The sequence below is a fragment of the Peromyscus californicus genome, unplaced genomic scaffold, assembly GCF_007827085.1.
Source record: "Peromyscus californicus insignis strain IS unplaced genomic scaffold, ASM782708v3 Scaffold_11__1_contigs__length_118956290, whole genome shotgun sequence".
NCBI lineage: Eukaryota > Metazoa > Chordata > Mammalia > Rodentia > Cricetidae > Peromyscus > Peromyscus californicus.
The window spans coordinates 88,980,825-89,001,014 of NW_026294402.1; the positions used below are offsets into that span (position 1 = coordinate 88,980,825).

Below are 20,190 nucleotides of genomic sequence, written 5' to 3' on the forward strand. Positions count from 1 at the left end.
AGGTCATGGATCTTAGAGGAGAACCTACTCTTGCCAGTTCCTTAAACCAGCATTGTTCCTGACTGCATTCGAAACACTTATAGTGTAGGTAAGTGTAAATCTCACATCTTATCAGAGGCTGCAGCAGGAGACCATTGCAGAAAACCACAACTAGGAAAAATGCTTAGTAACACTTTATGGTAGGATGCTCACCTCCAACTGATACATCTACCAAAAATACTACTACACCCGAGACTTAGGGAACATTGCAGGAAGCGGGTAGGGGATGGAAAGATGGTAAGAGCCAAAGGACCAAGAAGTCTAATATGAGAGTGTGCCTTCTATGACAGGGAAGCTGCACCCATGAATCTCAACAACATGGCTGGCTAAACAAGACCTGAACAATTCCAACACCAGTTGACATCCAAATGTAGATGAGGGGGAAATCCCACAGGTCCTTACCCTTAGATGAAGAGTTTCAAGTAGTTAACTGCTGAGAGAGGGAGAATTAGTCTGTCCTAGGAATGAGCCCCATGATTGGTTATCCAATACCAAAATGCTAGCCTTAAAAGCATAAACATTCAGGTAATACTAAATGGACTCAGAAGGCTATATTTATATGCTTGTTCATTTACATGTATCTCTAACAACAATGGTTAAAGAAGAGGCCATGAGCTGGAGGGTTGGGGGTAAGGAGGGGTAGCAGTAGGAGTGAAAGTATGATGGAATTATATTTTAATTAAAGAAAATAATAAAAAGAATTTGTAAATGGAGCTCAACACAAGACAGGCCTATCTCATGTCCCAGTAGTAAGTGGCAGATGGTGAGGGCTCTAAGATTACCAATGGTTGGGTTTTCTTTGTTTATCCATGAGGTTTTTTTGTTTGTTTGTTTTCCTATGTCAAGAAACTGCCTTGAATAAAACAGGATTTACAGTTCAGAAAGCAGTCAGAAGCTGGGAAGCCCACATAGCGCTGGAGTTCTGTGAACAGGATCGCTATCTGGATGCATCATTTAGGTTCCACAAATGTGTCAGCTGACTCTCACAGCCTGCCCAGAGCCCTCAAAGTATCTAAAGCCAAGCATTTCTCAGTTAACTTGAACTGGACCTCACACAGACACTTTCCTTTATGAATTCTCCTGACTCAAGTGACTTCTCCCTCCCTAAGGATAGAAATCATGTTTTGGAATAGTTTAGTATTTTTCACAGGATTCAGCAGAGACTCTTATGAAAGTAAATGCTTACTAAGACCATGGACTATGAGAATCAGTGACTAGAGGGGAGGAGAAGATTATGAATTTGACACCCATAAGAGCCACAAGGCCCCACAGACACCCAAAGGTCCATGTAATCCCGTCATCCAGAATTCCCTTTGCCATCTTTTGCTCCTAATCATAATGAAGCAAAATCGTGTTTTCAAACTCTTCTTTGTGAGCCCCGGTAAGACATGAGCTTCTTCCTAGCTTCTCACTGATCTGAAATTGTTTCAAGTCCCACCCCAGTTCTCTGTCTGGAGAAAGACTTGAGTCCCCTTCTAGTCAGATGCCTAAGAGCTGCTTGTCTCAATTTCTTCTTTTTCTAGATTCTCTTCTACTCATTGTGATCTCACTTTACACTCTAATGACCCCAAATTAATTGGTCCTCTTGACACTGCTCAGCTTCTCTGACCTTATTAGAACATCTCCTCCCTTTGATGCCCGTGACACTCACATCTCTGGAGACAGATTCCTGGCCTCTCTGTTTTCTTCATCCTCCTTTAACTTTCTTGAAGTGAGAGGGTCCCCAGGCCTCAGCGATGGACCTTCTTCTACTGCATGTTCTTTCTAGACTTTTATCTATATTCAAGACTAGACTAATATTCAAATACTCGTTCTCAGGTCTGAGTTCTAAGCAAACCCCCTACTGATCTATTTCAGACACCCAACAGCCTGTCACGTTTGTTGAATGAAGAAATTTAGTGTTCAAATTAATGAATTCCTGATTGACGAAATGAATGAAATTGGCTAAAAGACCCAACCCCATGCAATATAGCACTAAGGACTTGTGAGTTTTCCAGTGGGGCATTACTATTGAATGTATGCCCCAGTAAAAACCAAGTGTGATACTGAAACCATCAATAGCACATAAATAAATAAATAGGAAAAATTCCAATTCAAAGGGAAACATTTAGGCACAGAGTTCAGAAATCCATGGGCTGAAGAGACAGCTTAAAGCTTTGGAGTGGGCACTGTTTGTCCAGACAACCTGAGTTTGGTTCCCAGCCCCCATATTGAGTGGCTCCCAACTGCCTGTAACTCCAGATACATGGGGCCCAACATCTTCTTCTGGACTCAATAGGCCCCTGCACCCATGTGCACATACTCACACACAGAAACACACACATATATATGTGGTGGAATATTATTTTAACTACGTAAAGATGTGTTTATGCTGCAGAATATTATCTGTGTGAAGGTGTGTGGCATTTGTTTAATGATGTAAGGGTGTGTTGAATTATGAAAACATGTGTTGCATTTGTTGCAACTTGCCTGCCTAAGGCACCTGATTGGTTGAATAAAAAGCTGAACAGCCATTAGCTAGGCAGAGAAGGGATAGGTGAGGCTGGTGGGTAAAGAGAATAAAGGGGAGAGAAGATGAGAGAAGAGAAGGAGGAGGAGAGAAGAAGGGAGGAAGAGGGAAAGGTCTGGGGCCAGCCAGGGAGCCACCATCCAACAGACACAGAGTAGGACATATAGAAAGGAAAGTAAAAAGCCCCAAGGCAAAAGGTAGATAAAGAGAAACAGGTTCATTTAAGAGATAGCCAGAAACAAGACAAAGCTAGGCTGATCATTCAAAACAAATAATAAGTCTCTGTGTCATGATTTGGGAGCTGGTTGATGGCTCCAAAAAAGAAAACCTGGTCCATATACACATAATTGTAAATAAAATAAATCTTTACAAATTTTCAGAAATTCAGGTGCACATTGATTCTGGGGCCCGTGGGTCCCAGATTGCCTCCCTAGTGAGTGAATTCCATATAGTTGCCTGTTTCTTGTGCTGAGGCAAATGTGTGATCCTTCAGTGTTAATGGAAATAACCCATGCTTCCCTCGCTTAGCCATGACGAGTTCAGTGCAAGAATCCTCCTTTCTTGGTGATACAGACAGCTTAGTGATGGTTATGTTTTTGAAAAGAAAAGGAGGGGAGAGAAATTTTTTTAAAACACAGAGATTAAAATGACATATTTTGAAATTACCCAAGCAGCTGGACGCTCTGGAACTTTTTGTTTTGAAACATTCTCTCAGCATGCCTTTGGGTGTGTAGTTTAGAGAGTGTGAGACAAGATGAAGAAATTTAAAATTAGTACATGCATCACGAACACTCAGTAAAGTATGTTGAGCATACTTTTCCCCACATTCTCTTGCCCAGTGCCCTCCAGTAGAGCAAGTGACAGACTGCCATCTTGTTACTGTGGTGACTGTGGCAGATTCCCAGCCCTGTGGTCTCCATTGCACCTGTGCGCTGCTCTCCGAAGACTCGCACAGAGTGGACAGCATGTTTCTGTGAGAGCCCAAGTTGACATCAGCGTTATCAACGGCTGTGCTTCTGATGCGGCAGCCCCTGCCACTGTCTACCCCTCACTCAGGAGGCATCTGATTTCAGTGAGCCCTGGCGACCTCTGTCTCTGGTTTGCCATTCCTGAGACACCTAAACCGGTTTCTGTGAAGTGCTGATGGAAGACAGCACTCTATGAAAGTGTATGGCTGCTAATGAGTTCACTTTTCAGCCTCCCAGTTAATATAATCATACCTAATTGTCATATTAATAACAATGTAGCAATGACAATAGCGTGCCAATATATGAAGAGCAGGATAAGAATAACTTGTTACAGTTAGCAGTGATAGTGATATTGTTAGATCAGTACGAGGGAAAATGACCAAAATAAGCTCATACTGTGCTGGGTTCAGTTTTTTGGAGATTTTCTTTTTGTGCTACTTTATTTATTTATTTATCACTTTATTTATTTATTGTGTTAATTCATGGAAGTTACTGTGATTATAATTACTTTTGTCCAGTAGTTTAGCTGGAGTAAATTATTAATTTATATTTTTAAAGCAAATGTACGTGGATCCCCACCCACACACTAATTTCACAAGTATTCCAAAGCAATGCAAAGCTATGCTATGTGCTAAGCTTTTGTGTTTGTCCACCCAGATTCAACTCAACGGAAGCTCACTGTGTGACTATTTAACCTCTGTGACTCTTGATTGTCTCATTTGTGAAGGGGATAATTACAACGCCTTCCTCAGAGGACTGAGAGGATTAAATAGCACAATGACTATCTATTGTCTGTAACAGAGCTCACTAATGTGCATTATTGTTTGTTTCTACCATGGCTATTATTTTAAAAGAATTAGAAAAATGCAGTAAAGCAGAAGAAAAGTTCACATTTAATTCCTTTTATGTAACTGCTATTAACTGTAATAATGGATCCTATGCTGTTCTAGTTAGCTTTCAATTGCTGTGTTAAAGACCATGACCAAAAGCAACTTTGAGAGATGTAGGGGTGAGATGTAGGGATGTTTGGGTGTGGGGTAGTCAGGGAGTGGCATGTGGTGACTTAGGCCTTACTGGGGCAGGGAGGGAGTGAAGAAAAGACAAGCAGATGGACACAGGGACAGAAAGCTGGGATCAGGTGGTCTGGGCGCCCCAGAAGCGTAGCATGGAGCAGCTTCAGGCTGAAAATAGCCTGAGAGAGAAAACTGTGGTGGATATTTTCTGTACACACTATCAATACCCACACTCAGAACCCCAAGGAAGGCTTTGCCAGTTCTCTCTGGGTCTTATCTGGGGAAGGCTTTGCCATTCACATGGGGTTGAGGTCCTTGATATGGCTGTGCCTGTGTCAACAATGTACATCCATGCAGGACCTCATACACTCAGGGCATCCTTGGCTCCTCACCAATAACGATAGCCAGATCACACCTGAGACTATGAGAACTTGGTGCTCTGTGCTGAGGATAGTCACCTCAACATCCAAAGTAGTCCCAGAATAGCTGTCTCTCACTGGAGAGATGACCAGCCGAGTTTCTTCTTCTATAAAATTAACTAGTAGATCCAGGACTCGAGGATAGGATCATAGTTCGTAATGTTTACCGTGATTCTGTAGCCTGGTGGTGCTTGGTGTCTGAAGTACTGTTCAGGTGGGAAAGGACCTTCGTGAAGCTGGGATGTGAAAAGGAAGTATAATGAAGATCATTCCTCTATCCAGGTTGTAATTGTCCAAAATGTCACAGGGCCATCCATACTTGCAGATTCCCACCAAGGGAATGATGTTGGTAACAGATACTATTTACATTTCATGTTTGTCTGTCCCCTAAACCATATGGTCAATAAAGGCACAGATCCTGGTTCATTAATTCTTAGTAGAGGACCTGATATAGTAGGTGTGCAATAAAAATATATATTGAACAACAACAAAATGAGCTCAATGAAGCTTCCTGGGATCTGGTGGGAGATTTTGTATTTGGTGGCCAGTTTGTGGCCCCTGGGGAAGTTACACAGACTGAGATCCTTGGACTTGCCTCTGTACAGCCCCTGTGGTCATACCTTACTGGAACAGTGTTTGCTAATATTGAGTACATTCAGTCTGGTTAAGATTTAGTTCCTCTCCTGGAATCCATGCTCTGCAAAGCCATGTTGGGTGTCTTATCTCTAGTTTACTGTGGATCCACTCAATAAGTTCAATGCAGAAGATGGTGTCAGCCTCAAGTTTTTAAGGATATTCCAATCCTGCCCCTTGGACTGGCTAAGAGTCCATTGCATGAGATGGCTTATTAGTATAGTGGAAAATAAAAAGCCATTCTTCAGGTAACACGTTATGGTGGCTAAAATCTCCAGCATTGGAACCAGGCTGTCTCAATTCAAGCCCCAGCATCCTGCTTAATTTGCCATGTTAAATAGGTTACTGCATCACACTGTGTAAATACTGTTGACCTTACAGGATTGACGCAGATTAAGTTAATTAAAGCACGTGAAGAGACAGAAAGTGTAAACAAATATTTCCCATCTCCATCTTCTCAGAGCAGTAGGAAGCAGCTCCCTGAGAGGGCTAAGGGCACTGGACACCAGATGTTGCTTGTTTGAATCATCCTCTATTATTGTTACCCTATCTGATGAATCAAGGTACCGCAGGTTAGACAGTCCTAACAATACCCTGAATCATATAGCTTGAATGTGATAGTGACTGCTCAAATGCAGCTCTTTCTGAAATATCCCCTTAAGGAGGTAGTTCTCTTAACAGAATTGAAAGTGTATCACTGTGGAAATCATTAAGTTCTAATAATCGATATTTAGTCATTTCTTAACCATGCTCACAACCTCAGCACATTTTTAAAAAAGTAAACCGCAGGTACATATAAGGATTTCAACATCTGGCTAGAGATTGGATGGGCTGCAGTTTCTAAGGACTATTACTGATTTTAAATTATATTGGTACTGAGGGTCAATTCACCAATCTCTATATTTTCTCTCTTAGGGGTTAAGCAAAAATCAATCCTTTAAATAAATAAATAAAAACTTTAAAGTTTTCATTAGCATATGTTAATTAAATATAATAGTGGGTTCGTAATGATATTTTCATAAATGTGTGTGACATATTTTGGTCATATTAACCTCCCCATTGCCCTCTCTTGTTCGTCTCCCTCTTCAGCAGACCCCCTCCCCTTCTCAGATAGTACCCTTTGTACTTTCACTTCTTAATTGTATTTTAGATTTTTTTTTTGTTTTGGTAAATAAGCTTAATTAAGGTTACTTATAGAAGGAGCATGAGTGATGTGCTATTTACAGGAGCTTGGGCAGTTTAGCCCATGTCTTTTCTGGTTCTACCTAGAGAATTGCTTTAGGTTTTCCATGATAATAATGCTGTCTCGTGCAGTGTGCTCTCAGCCATGTCATGACTCAGTACAGGCTTTTGACCAGGTTTAGAGTGCCAGATCCGAATTCCCTCAAGTGAAGTAGGCCCCAAATTCAATCAGAAAATAATGGGTTACCCCCTCAGGAGTCACACAACTATCTCACCAGTGGGCACGTCTTGCTTGGGAGGTCACGACTGTAGCTTGTGGGGTGCATGACTAAGACTGTTGATGACAGCAGCAGGTAGACCGTCCCAGCACTGTGAAAGCTAGCTGGGAGAAGGCAAGCTTCCCTTTTAGTTCCAGTTTGACTTCTCCTTGTTCTGCAACCAAAGGATGTGGCATCTAGTGCAGGTGGGCAACCGGCAGCAGTGATAGGACCATGCATTGCTATTCCCTTCCGGGGCTCCTAAGGAGGTAGTCTATCCCTGGCACTGGGATTTTCATTTCCTAACCCCACAGCTTCTGGGACTGGCTTACTTTTAAAACCATAGGATGGCAAATTATGACCCAGAGATGTTGCATTCTGTGTTGTAGAGATATTAAGTTACCCTTTAAATCTTCATTAAAGAGTATCCTTCCTTGCAAAACCAAATATATAGTCATTTCAGTGTTGTCTTCAATGCTGTGGAAGCTGGTGTGCTCTTACCCGACAGGTGCTTCTCCACTCAAAGTGGGAAAGTCCTGACACCAGGGGCAAGGGAGGCATATCTGTGGGAAAGGGGCTGCGTGGCTGTGGTGTGGCTGCAGCAGTCAGCTGTCTTCTCACCATCATCATACACCCCTCGCAGATAAAACAAGAAAAACTGGAAAGAAATCCCTTTCCAGACATCAACACAGCTCTCAGATCTGTAGGCATGATTTGCTGGGCCATGTTTGACAATTTTTTATGTCTTTGAAGCTTACCTTATTTTCCATGGCATATGCCATCAAATGCTCCATTACCATTTGCTAGGTGAATGGATTGTGATATTTAGTGAACATACGGTTCAGAGCTGAGAGATCATAGTGGCCATGAGTTGGTAGGATTGGTGGTTTCTGCATGGTACATATCACGAAAGCTCATTAGAATGTTCTCTGAGGTAGCATGGATTTACCCAGGATCCAGTTTGATGTCTAAAGGTCTTCTGTTTCTCTTCAACAGGTTAATTATGTATGGCTTTGTGAAGGCCATGGTGTATGCTGGCCAGCTGAAGAGTGGAGACTTCCATTTCACTGACTGTTTATTTTTTGGCTCACTGATGTCTGCTACAGATCCAGGTAACTGTTCAAATAATGCATTTCTTTCTTTGTAGAATCAAACATTTAAATTGGCGGTTTCTCCACAGGCAGTCATCTAGTCTCCCTGGTAATAATTCTTCATTCCTCATCACAGGCTGTTGACACATCTGTAAGTGAATTAAATAAAAAATCAAGAAAGAAAAGGAAAAAGAAATAGGTGAGATCAGACAGCTCCCAAGAAATTGGCCAGAAAGAAATCTCCACAGTGGAAGGGACTTCGTAAAGCCATTATTGCTTCTCTCAAATACAGAGTCATTCTAAGCTGTTGTCCTTAAGTTTGTCTCTATTCAACACATCTTCTTTCAAAACTTATCTGTTGAATTAAATAGTTTAGAGATTCTTTTAAAACTGTTTGCTGTGGAATTTTTAAACACGTCAAGGATAGGGAGCAGAGTAAAGATAATTGGCACCTACCCTTTAGTAGCCAAATAAGAGCACATGTTTTCCATCCATTCCTGTTTATTATGATAGTATCACATTAAAGTGAATTTCAAGTATCATATTTTGGTATGCAAATACCCTGAAAGTGACCATTGTTGCCATTATAAAACCTACAGCTATTCATGACCATGATTTAATAACATGAAACCTCCAGTCACTGTTTAAATATTCTCAGTTCACTTGTTATTGTCATTATTGGTTTGTTAGTAGTTTTTACAAAACATATCCAAAGATGACATGTAATTAGTTGCAATGTCCCCACGTCCCCAATGTTTCTTAAATGGTTAGAGCTAGAGACCTAATCAGAATCGGGTTCAACCTTTTCCTGTCTGGATTACTTTAAAAATAATGCTGGGAACATCACATCAGAAGGGAAATGATGACCACAGATTCAGCTGTCAGCGTAATCTATCACATTTGTGAATTGCCACTCTAGCAAAGACTACCAGAATGTACCAGAGGAACAAAATGGGTTCCTTATAGGATATAATGAAAGAGAATGCTCACTGTGCGTGTGGAGGCTAGTTTTCTGTCAACCCGACACAAGCTGGAATCATCAGAGAAGAGGTAGCCTCAACTGAAAAAAAAAGTGCTTCCATAAGATTGGGCTAAGGGCAGGCAAGCCTACAGGATGTTTTCTCAATTAGTGTTTGATGGGGAAGGGCTCAGCCCATTGTTGGTGGGGCTGCCCCTTGGCTGATGGTCCTGGGTTCTAGAACTAGACAGGCTGAGTAAGCCATGAGGAGCAAGCCAATAAGCAGCACTCCTTCATGCCCCCTGCATCAGCTCCTGCCTCCGGGTTCCTGCCCTGTTTGAATTCCTGTCTTGACTTCCTTCAGTGATAAACGGTGATGTGGAAGTGTAAGCCAAATAAACCCTTTCCTCCCCAAGTTGATTTGGTCATGGTGTTTCACCACAGCAATAGTACCCCCAACTATGACAGTAGGGGACCATGTGATATCTCAGAGGGTGTAAGAAGAGAAGGACTTGTCATGGGGCTTGAGTTCCCATTTGTGATATTTAGGGAGTCAGGCTTTTGCTCTGGATGTGTCAAGAAGTAAAAGTAATTCCATGCTTATCCATTTAGTTAAGTCTTCTTTTAAAAGAGTTGAGACCAGACTAAGCCTACATCTATAAATGGTAAAGAAGCCATTTCCCTCTTCATGGTTAGAATAGGAGATGTTCTGTCAGTGTAGATTTGGATAATGCTCATTATTTATGTTTAGAGATGATTATTTAGTTCTTGTTTTCATCCTGCTCCATCCTGCTCAGAGTGACCTTGCCTGGGGTTGTTCTGTGGAACTGTTTACATCCAACAAGGGGACCAATAGACCCAGTAGATGGTAGCAGCCAACACCCCCTGACCAGCAGTGCTGGCATCAGATGAGGTATACTACACGCTCTCAGGCTCAGTCTCAGACCTCAGAATCTAACAGTGAACCCAGCTGCTTCCTAGGCACAGACATCTGACAAGCTCTACAGATTGCAGTTCCCTGTCTACCCGTTGACTGCCCCAGTTCCCACTGATGGTCACTACTTAATCCAATATAGTCTCCTCAAAAGAGTTTTGCTGTTCAGCTATTGGAGCACCCCATGGTGTAATATAAACAAACAACAAAAACCAAGCAAGACAAATGATTCTTTTCTCTAACTTATTAATTTCCAAAATAATGTGTCATTTCCATGGCATCCTCTGTATGTTACTAGCAAGACAGGTCTTTAAAACACATCTTTCTGAACATGTGGATTTTAACACAACTGTTATAAACATAATGTCTATGCTGGCTACTCTTTTTTTTATGGTTAAAACACTCCATTTTCACAAGGGGAGGGCAGTCTTCAGGTTTCTACTGTATCTTTTTAACATGACTCTCATGGTCTTTGATAAACTTCTTGCATTTATATAGGTCTAGTGTTCCAGCTTTATCATCTATGACTTTCATCCCTCAATTTAAAAATCACTTATCTCTCCAAGGAGTCTTGGATCTTTTAAAAAGAAACTTCATTTAAGGACCACTTTTGCTACTGTTTTCGTTACTATTGGACAGGTAATTCTTTTTAGACCTCTGTGTTTAGGCAAAGTTATAATAGAAATTCCTTTTTTAATATTTTCAGCTCGGTTTTAGGATTATAGACATTTTATTTTGATGTCATGAATTTTAATTTGTATTTGCATTTTTCCTCTGCTTCTTTTTCTTCCTCCTACTACATTAATATAATTTTTACTTGCTTAAAATATATACTCTCAAAATTATCTCACATACGTTATTGCTAAAAATATAGCAACTGAAAATGGCTTAAGATTTCATGTGGTTATTTTTAGCCTTTGAGTATACCCCACTTGGGATGCAGTTAAAAGTTATTCCGTTTTTAAATCACTTGAAATTATTCCGATGTGTGGCTAAGCCCCATGTCAATCATAATAATGCTCTTCTGTTTCACTGTGCTTTTTTGTTTTGTTTTGTTTTGTTTAAAAAATTAGATTAACTATCCCAAGGAATCAGAAATGAAAAGCCATGGTGGGGAGCCTAGCTGCTAGTCCCGTCCCCTCTGCCCTGACTTTTGAGACATTTTGGTGGTTGTTGGATTACATTTCCACTTTCAGGCAGACATGCAAACATGGAAACCCTCTAGTCTACACTGTGCTATACTGGCCATTTTTCTTAGCTGTGTTTAATTAGCAGCACGTTGGACAATGGCAGCATTTAAAGATCTTTCTCGCTCCCTTTTACAGCTACAGAATAGGCCACTATTTAGCCAATCTCCTATCAATGGGCATTCGAGGGTGTTTTCTTGTGCTTTTAAATTAGCAATTGTGCTGCAATTAACAGCTCTTAAATTAACAGCTTTTCATGTGTTTCCAGTGTGTCTTTGGGAATGATTTCTAGGAACAGATATGCCTAGATACTGAAATTCTCCCCTAAACTGTGTACCAGTTTGCATTCATGCTAGTGATCTACGGAGGTTCATTTTCCTCACAGACACGCTGAGGCAAATTTAGGACCCCCCATAGGTTAAGGGATTTACATCTCACTGTGGGCTGCCCAAGCATTTCTCTTATTATGAGTAAGACTAAACATTTATTTACATGTTGAGGGGACATAAGGATATTTTTTTTCAAACTCTGGTTTGGAGTCCACAGTGTAGATGAGGGAATCAGAGATCCATGTGGCGTAAAGAGATAGACTGCTCCACCCCCAGGGTGAGCCACATCTTGGCTATTCCATCACTACTGAGAGATTTACATTGCATTTTCCAGAATGATTCCACACTACATCACATGCCCCAGGGAAATGCAGGGGTGACTTGGCAACAGCTAAAAGCATAAGCTCAAGACAAAGGATTTCATCCCTAGTGATTTTCTAGCTAGTTAGGGCTCTACTCTTCAGCTAAATTTGAACATTCTGCCTTTCAGTGTTGGGTCAAATTTCAGGTCACCTTTACCCAAATGTGTGTGTTGCAAAGCACCGCATCCTTTGTTTCCTGGTCTCAACAGTGAGCTTGTTGCTACAGCCTGAGTTTGTTGAATTCTGACTGACTGAGCTGTCTCCAAGCACGTCAGAGTTGTGTTCAAGCTTTGGTCCTTCTGTTACTGGTGATACTCCCAAGGTTCTGTTTGAACAACACAGAGAATGAACTGAAATGGTAGGAGGGGGGAGATCCAGCCTCATCAACGGTTATTTACCTCTCTTGTATCAAATAACTGAATGGACATATGAGTCCTTTAAAATCTCACATCGGCTTGCAGTCGGGAGGAGAATGCAGGGAACTGAGTCCACCTTCTGTGTCGAGTGTGGGCCAGCTGTGCACCTTTGGGCCGCTGCCTCACTTTCTTCGATTTCACAGAGTCTCTCAGGTGGAAGATATGCAATCTCCTGCCTTCTCACCTCCTGACCTTTCAGATGAAGACACTGCCTCTTCATCGGTAAACTGGAAAGGACCAGCCACAGCCCTTACACCCTTCCAGCTCCAGCAGCCCGTTATTCTTATTTCTGTGAGATCTCTTTGAAAATGAACTTTAGTTTTAAAGAAAATGTAAAATCAACCCAAATCCAGTCAGCTGGTTAGTTTGGAATTTTAAGCCCACTCAGGAATGTGGTCATGATTTCACACAGCAGAAGCCCCGCGGCACATAGGCAAGAGCCCTGGCTTCCCCTCCTTTACTGAGAGCTAATTGTTATATTAAACACATTGAACCCACTCTCTACTAAATTGGTGTAATTTAAGATCTTCAATAACCTTAAAACACTTAGTTAATCTTACCCCACAATTATTCATTTATTGCCTAACTTTTCATGACTCACTAATTTATGAAAGAGAACCTGTGCTCTCCAGGCCTGATGTTCCTTGGCCTTCTTTAAATGAATCCTTTCCCGGTTAGCTGCATTTGAGCCAGGGTTATTACCTCCTCATCTGTTTCTGTTAGAGAATCATGTTTAGACTCGATTCTTCCTGCTGGTTTCAGACTCTCTCCAGCTAGGTTTGGTTTACTTCACTTAGTAAATCTCCTGGTTTAGCTAGGAAGAGTTGATTCCATAATTTGATTCATTTTCTCTCACTGATGAGGCCCTTGCTTCTGCAATGGTCAATGGCTGTGATAGTGAGTAGATACCTAGGGACAGACCCTGACAGAGACAGTGCAGGCTGGACAGCAGGGTACAGGAGCATCCACTCAACCTGTGAGGCAGCTTTTCTTCAGTTAAATTCAGAATAAGGAGATCAAAAAGATGGGGCAAAGATAAAGAAATTTAAACACAGTAGCAAAAGGCTCCAACATGGGGAATGAAGGTCTGACTTAATAACCCCACTGTCAGATGGTCAAGCCCATGGAGGAGCTGCTGCCCTCTCCTCCTGGCTCTTCCTTCACAGACTTGGGGCCATTAGGTAGATTGAGACTACCCAAGATAATGATTTTGACTGAGATCTCAGTGTCCGTTCAAGTGTAGTGGGTAAGAGAAGAGAGGGGTCTTTAAGGACCATGAAGACACATAGAGCCGCCCAACAGGCCACATGTCTTGAACCTGGCTGGTCCGGGTGTCTTGCTTGAGCTATCACTCTTCTTACCCCACCTTCTTCAAGATCTCTGCTCAAGTGTCACTTTTGAAGTAACATTAGCCTTGCCTGGCCTATTAAAACCATGCCTGCCTCTCACCCCAGTCACTCAACATCCTCGCTCCATTTATCCCAACAGTACTTACCAGCACCGATTAGTTATTTTTTTTTTTTTTTTTTTTTTTTTTTTTTTTTTTTTTTTTTTTTTTTGGTTTTTCGAGACAGGGTTTCTCTGTGTAGCTTTGCGCCTTTCCTGGATCTTGTGCTGTAGACCAGGCTGGCCTCGAACTCACAGAGATCCGCCTGCCTCTGCCTCCCGAGTGCTGGGATTAAAGGCGTGCGCCACCACCGCCCGGCACCGATTAGTTATTTTTATTGAGCTATCTAATTATTGATGGTCTGTTCCCTAGGTGGGAAGGCTTTTCACCTATCTTTTAAAGCTAGTATATCTACTGTCTGGAACAGTGGGTTTTCAATAAATTAATTAATGAGTATATTTGTGGAAGGAACTGTTAGAGCAAAGTCTGGAGCATTGAAAAGAATCTCCTCTGAATTTGAAATGGGAAGCCGTCGAACACGCAGGTCACTCTCAGTAATCAGATGTTTCATGGCCTTGGAAAGGATGGAGACATGAGGTACAGGTCAAACTTGGTATATAGAAATATTTGTTTTTTTCCTCTAAAAAGATACAGTCAACTAAAATAAAAATGTGTGCGTTTCTTTTCTAACCAAGTAGATAGAATTCCATTCTCCCTGTCAGGTAGTCAGGTTGGCACTTTCCTGAGAAGAGCAAGCCATGGTTCATGGACATGTGGAAACATAATAATGATGTAGGCATTTCAGATAGGAAGTTACTCAAAGTAATAGTGTCTTTTAGAAAAAAATGGAAGGACTCCATACATTCTACCATGTATTAAGTAATCGACCAGAAAATTCTAAAACTCACCCTGGTATTTGACAAGAGTGATACTTCCTGTGAGGTCCAGAGAGAGCTGCCTATTTGAGCACATGTGATCTGTGCCTCTTTGCACTCCATCCGTTTCTCCATTTCTTCTTTGAATAAAAATGTCTTCATTTTCTATGCAGCAGCTGCGCTGAGACTCACATGCAGCTGCAGCACTTTGAGCTCCAGAAGTATTATTTCAGAACTCAAAACTGGAGGATAACTCCGACTTCATAGACTTGGCTATTTCTCCCAGGAAAATCACTTCAGGCTGTCTTGGATTTGGGTCAGATTAGCTAAGGTGGGGGTCTACAGCTCTGTCTGGTATCTTACAAGATATACATGGCTACTAATTACTTAGAATGTGACAGGCTTAGTCAATATATACTATAAGCATAAATATACCCTCTGTTCCAAAGACAATATTAAAAAGTATCTCATTAATAACTTTGTTGTTATTAATGTGCTGGAGATCAAACTCAGGGCCTTAAGTATCCTAGGCAGGTGCTGTGCCCCTGAAACATGAGACTAATTTCACCTGTTTATCTTTACTGTTTTTAATATGACCACTAAAAATTTAAAATTATGTGTGTGGCTTGCATTACATTAATGGATAGATGCTTCAATAGAGCAATGTCAAAGGGCCGGACTGTAAGCCAAATACATGGTCCTTAATAAAAACACTACAATAATTTAAAGTTAAATAAAAAATCAAGGCTGCTTACAAGGTGTGATGGTTTGACTAAGAATGACCCCATAGGCTATAGATTTGAATGCTTGGTCATTAGGGAGTGGTACTACTTAACAAGGATTAGAAGGTGTGGCCTTTTTGGAGGAAGTGTGTCACTAGGGGTGGGCTTTGGGGTTTCAAATGCTCAAACCAGGACCATTGTCTCTCTCTGCCTGCTACCTGTGGATCTGAACGTGTAGCTCTCAAGCTTCTTCTCCAGCACCATGTCTGCCTGTGTGGCACCATGCTTCCCACCATGACAATAATGGACTAAACCTCTAAATGTAAACAAGCCCCAGTTAAATGCTTTCTTTTATCAGAGTTGCTGTGATCATGGCATCTCTTCACAGCAATTGAACAGTGACTCAGACACAGGGCACCAGGTGGATTATGACCTATGTTGAAATACAGGTAATTTATATTTTATGAAATTGAACTAAGATGTCTGAAATTTTCTTTCTAAAAATCTCTTTTCCAGTCTTTTTTTTCCATTGTAATGTATAGTGACCCATAAACTAAATTACACCCATGCTTCAGAAGCAAAGCAAGAAAGGAATAAAATGTTTGGATGATTTAAATACCATAGATGTGCCATCTAACACATAAATGATGAGGCCTCTGACTTGGTGAAAGGCAGCTTCAATGATCTCCAGACCAAGAGTCTGAACTGTTCCTCTCCTTATCAGAACATAAATAAATAAAGGCCTAACAGCTCCAGACACCACCATCACCCCCGCCCCCGGGTGTGTGTGTGTGTGTGTGTGTGTGTGTGTGTGTGTGTGTGTGTGTGTTAAATAACTATTACTGGTTTTTTATACAGCTTGTCACAACCCCAGCAAATCTGACAATCTACATTATGTTAGTCCCATTTTGAAGTGTGTTGAGACATTTGATGTTCCTAAATTAGATAACTACTCAATATCAGAAATAAATGTGCTGTTGGATGTCTTTCTATATGCTGTGAATATGTGTGGCTCCCATTGGATAATAAATAGAGTTGTTTTGGCCTATGGCAAGAAAGGTTACAGCCAGGTAGGAAATCCAAGCAGAGATACAGAGAGAAGAAAGGAGCGGGGAGAGATGCCAGTCCGCTCCCCAAGAAGCAATAAGATGCCCACAGACCAGTAATACCATGGCCACCTGGCAACATATAGATTAATAGGAATGGGTTGAATTAAGTTGTAAGAGCTAGCTAGCAAGAAACCTGACCCATAGACCATACAGTTTGTAAGTAATATAAGCCTCTGTGTGCTTACTTGGAACCAAGCAGCTGCAGACGCAGGTGGGAGAGATTTGTCCTAACTGTGGGGTGGGCAGGACAGGAGAAACTTCTGGCTACATAAATGTTTATGTAAAAGAAGTGAATAGAGACTACCCATGTAGTTGTTTGGAAAAATATAGCCCATAACTCTTTTCATGAAGTTTGGATTTAAAACTAGCTGCCATTGGTTCAGCTTTCCAATTAAGCAAGGCAAAACACAGTATTCAATATGGTTCATTTATTTGTCATGGTCATCACTAAATGACATTTAGTGACTATATGTAAGAAAGCACTGACAGGTGCCACAGAATACAGAGGACTTGCTGCTACGGAGTCCATAGTAGACATGTGATGAATAAATAGAAGAGATGATGATTACTGTTTAAGAATAGCCTGCAGGGTGTGAGAGGCTAATGTCTAAATCTGCATTCTGTCTGAGCTGTGTGAGCCTTAGTTTCTCCACTTGTAAAATGGGGTGCTGTGGGATGGTCTGTATGTCAAATGTGGTGCTGATTGGTCAATAAATAAATCACTGATTGGTCAGTGGCCAGGCAGGAAGTATAGGCGGGATTAACAGAGAGGAGAATTGAGAGAACAGAAGGCTGAGTCAGAGAGACACTGCCAGCCGCCATCAGGACAAGGAAGATGGAAAGTACCGGCAAGCCACAAGCCACGTGGCAAGGTATAGATTAATGGAAATGGATTAATTTAAGCTGTTAGAACAGTTAGCAAGAAGCCTGCCACGGGCATACAGTTTGTAACCAATATAAGTCTCTGTGTTTACTTGTTTGGGTCTGAGAGGCTGTGGGACTGGCAGGTGAGAGAGATTTGTCCTGACTGTGGGCCAGGCAGGAAAACTCTAGCTACAATGGGGGTGAGATTTATGTACAGGTTTGCCTTTGAGAGTGAATGAGATGCCACAAATGACACTGAGATGGAGATAGCACATTGCTGTGAGTGTGATGCAGCAAGGTGTGCACACTCATGCTTGTTTTTCTGGCAACAGTACTAAACTCTTCATCCTTGGTGGAATCTCCTTTTGCAGGCTGCTTTCCTTTGAGGGCTGCATGGTCAAAGTCGGAAGTGTCATGTGTAAAATGGGGTGATTTTACTTTAAGAAACAAATAACACTTTCACTTCCATTTCCACTGGTAGAAGATAAGGATTCTTAAAAGTACTGCAATTAAATGTAGATATTGTCATTAAATTTAGATAGTGTCATTTCATCCCTAAGTATCTAAAATCATGTACAAGCATGAACAAGAGCCATTCTCTTGCAAAAACTTCCAAAACCTTGTAAACCTTGCCAAGGGTTTTAGAACCCACCACTGTTACCAACCAACCTATTCACTTTCAGATTCCCAGATTGTTCATTCTGTCTGTAATCAGAACCCAAGCAGGATCCACAGGTGACATGTAGGCGCCATACCTCTGCCTTCTCTCTTAGTCCAGAGCCTCGCCCTCTGAGGCCATGTCTTTTATGCTGTTGCTGAGGAAATGAGATCGCTTCCATGGGAGGAACCTCATTCTGACTAGACAGTGTTTCTCTTGTTCTCTGTTTCTCTAAGTGGCAGTTAGCTTCCCCATCAGGCTTGCCTGACACAGTTCCCTACGGTCTGGGCCTATTAGTTCCATTAGGAATGGCAAAATGGCATATATATTTTTTCTAATTCTACCCTTCCAAATCTTTATCTCTAATGATTCCTGCAACAAAACTATCCTATGTTCGTATTCTAAGTTATTTCTTATATAATCAAAAAGGATTATATATTCTCTGTACTGTTGTTCAAATGAACAATCCATAAACAAACTTCCATTATAGACATGTATTAAATTTAACTGCAATGCCACCATTGCACCTAAAATACTAGCAGCAACTTTTGCAGTAGGTGAAGAAATGGCCCTGCAAAGCCCTAATCTCCAGAGCCTATGAGTATGATTACATGAACTTTCTTGGCACAAGAGACTTTGCATATGTGATTAAGAACCCTGAGTTGAGGAAATTACCCTATCTAATCATGTGGAACCCTACAGATTGAAGACTCCTCCCTGGCTTTGATTGGAGGAAGATGTGACTATGAAAAGAAGGCATAAGGAGACACAGTGTTGGTGCTGATGGTGGAGGAAGGGAGATGTTATCCAAGGACTAGAGGTGGTTACTGCCAGCTGGGATGCTCAAGGAAACTGGTTGTCCCCCATATATATATATATATATATATATATATATATATATACACACACACACACACACACACACACACACACACACATATATATATATCATCAGTTCTATTCCACTTTGGGACTGGACATGGGGCTTCACTATAAACCCCCGAAGGTCTGCTTAGGTATTTCACTTCCACCAGAGAAGTTTCATCTCCCACAGCTTCTACAGCCTTCCACACAGCACCATCAGCTGGAGACCAAGGGTTCAAACACTGGTATTGTGATGGATATTTCACATTCAAACCTCTAGCAAGGATTGTAGCCCTACCATAATCCTACTGTGATTTTATCCTACTGTGATTCATGTTGAGATCTACCCATATAACTATAAGATGCCAGATTTGTGTTGTTTTGGGATACTAAAGTTTCAGTTTGCTATGGTAGTAATTTAATACTAAAAACAATTCTTCAATATTAGCAATATGTAATTAGAGTAAAATTTCCCAAACTGCCTCATAAAACTTAGTATAGCTGCTTTCTTTGATCAAGAATCCAGACAATATGTGTTCATTGCTTTTAGAAATAATTTAAAATAATAAAGTTTTAGGATATTTTTCTAAAAAGAGTCTTTAAGGATCATGTAATCTAATATTTTTACTTATAAAGAACAAACTAAGGTTTAGAGATGAGTAAACTGTCTCTACAACAATTGTTTGCAAAGTTAGCATTACTAACTAGAAGAGTAGTCATGACTATAATCCATCACTTGAGAGGCAAGAGGCAGGGCGATCCAAGATCCATGAGCAACTGGGCTACTTAGCAAGTTCCATTGTGTCCTAGGCTAATGAGATCCTGTATTTTTAAAAAATGTTAATATTTGTGATAGTTAATCATTATTATCAACCTGAGAGAATTTAGAATTGCCATGAAAATACCTTTTGGTGTATCTACGAGAGTAGAGGATGTTTCTAAATGGGCAGGAAAGACATCCCTGAATGTATGACACCCCTCCACAGGCTGGATCCTGGACTGAACGAAGAGAAAGTCAGCTAAGCATCAGCACTTACCTCTCTACTTCCCGACTGTGTATCTACTGTGACCAACTGCTTCATGCTCCTGCCATCATGACTTCCCAGTCATGACTGACTCACCCTCAAAGTGTGAGCCCAAATAAACCCTTTATTAAGTCCATTGTGTGATGTATTGTCACAGTTAGAAGAGAAGAAACTAAAACAACATTACAATGACTTTAGAGGGTTTCTGAGAGTCTGCAGTGGATTCTGGGAGAGTGGCAACCTTAACTTACTCTCTCTGTCTTTTGTTTCTCTGCTTACCTGACTTTCCTAAGCTCTTGGTTCCCACATGTCCCCCAACTGCTGGTAAAGTCATGAGCTCTGTGTTGTTCCTGTAGAGGGAACTTTCTACATCATGAATAGTATGAGCA

At 41.1% G+C, this 20,190-nt stretch overlaps 1 protein-coding gene across 1 annotated transcript in view; it reads left to right on the top strand.

Annotated features, from left to right (window-relative positions):
• Slc9a9 (solute carrier family 9 member A9) overlaps nucleotides 1–20,190 on the top strand; it is a 550,545-nt gene that overhangs the window by 129,001 nt on the left and 401,354 nt on the right. Inside the window, exon 5 of the mRNA XM_052716929.1 lies at nucleotides 8,017–8,132. Coding sequence (XP_052572889.1) covers nucleotides 8,017–8,132 — 116 coding nt within the window. The remainder of the gene's footprint in view (nucleotides 1–8,016; nucleotides 8,133–20,190) is intronic.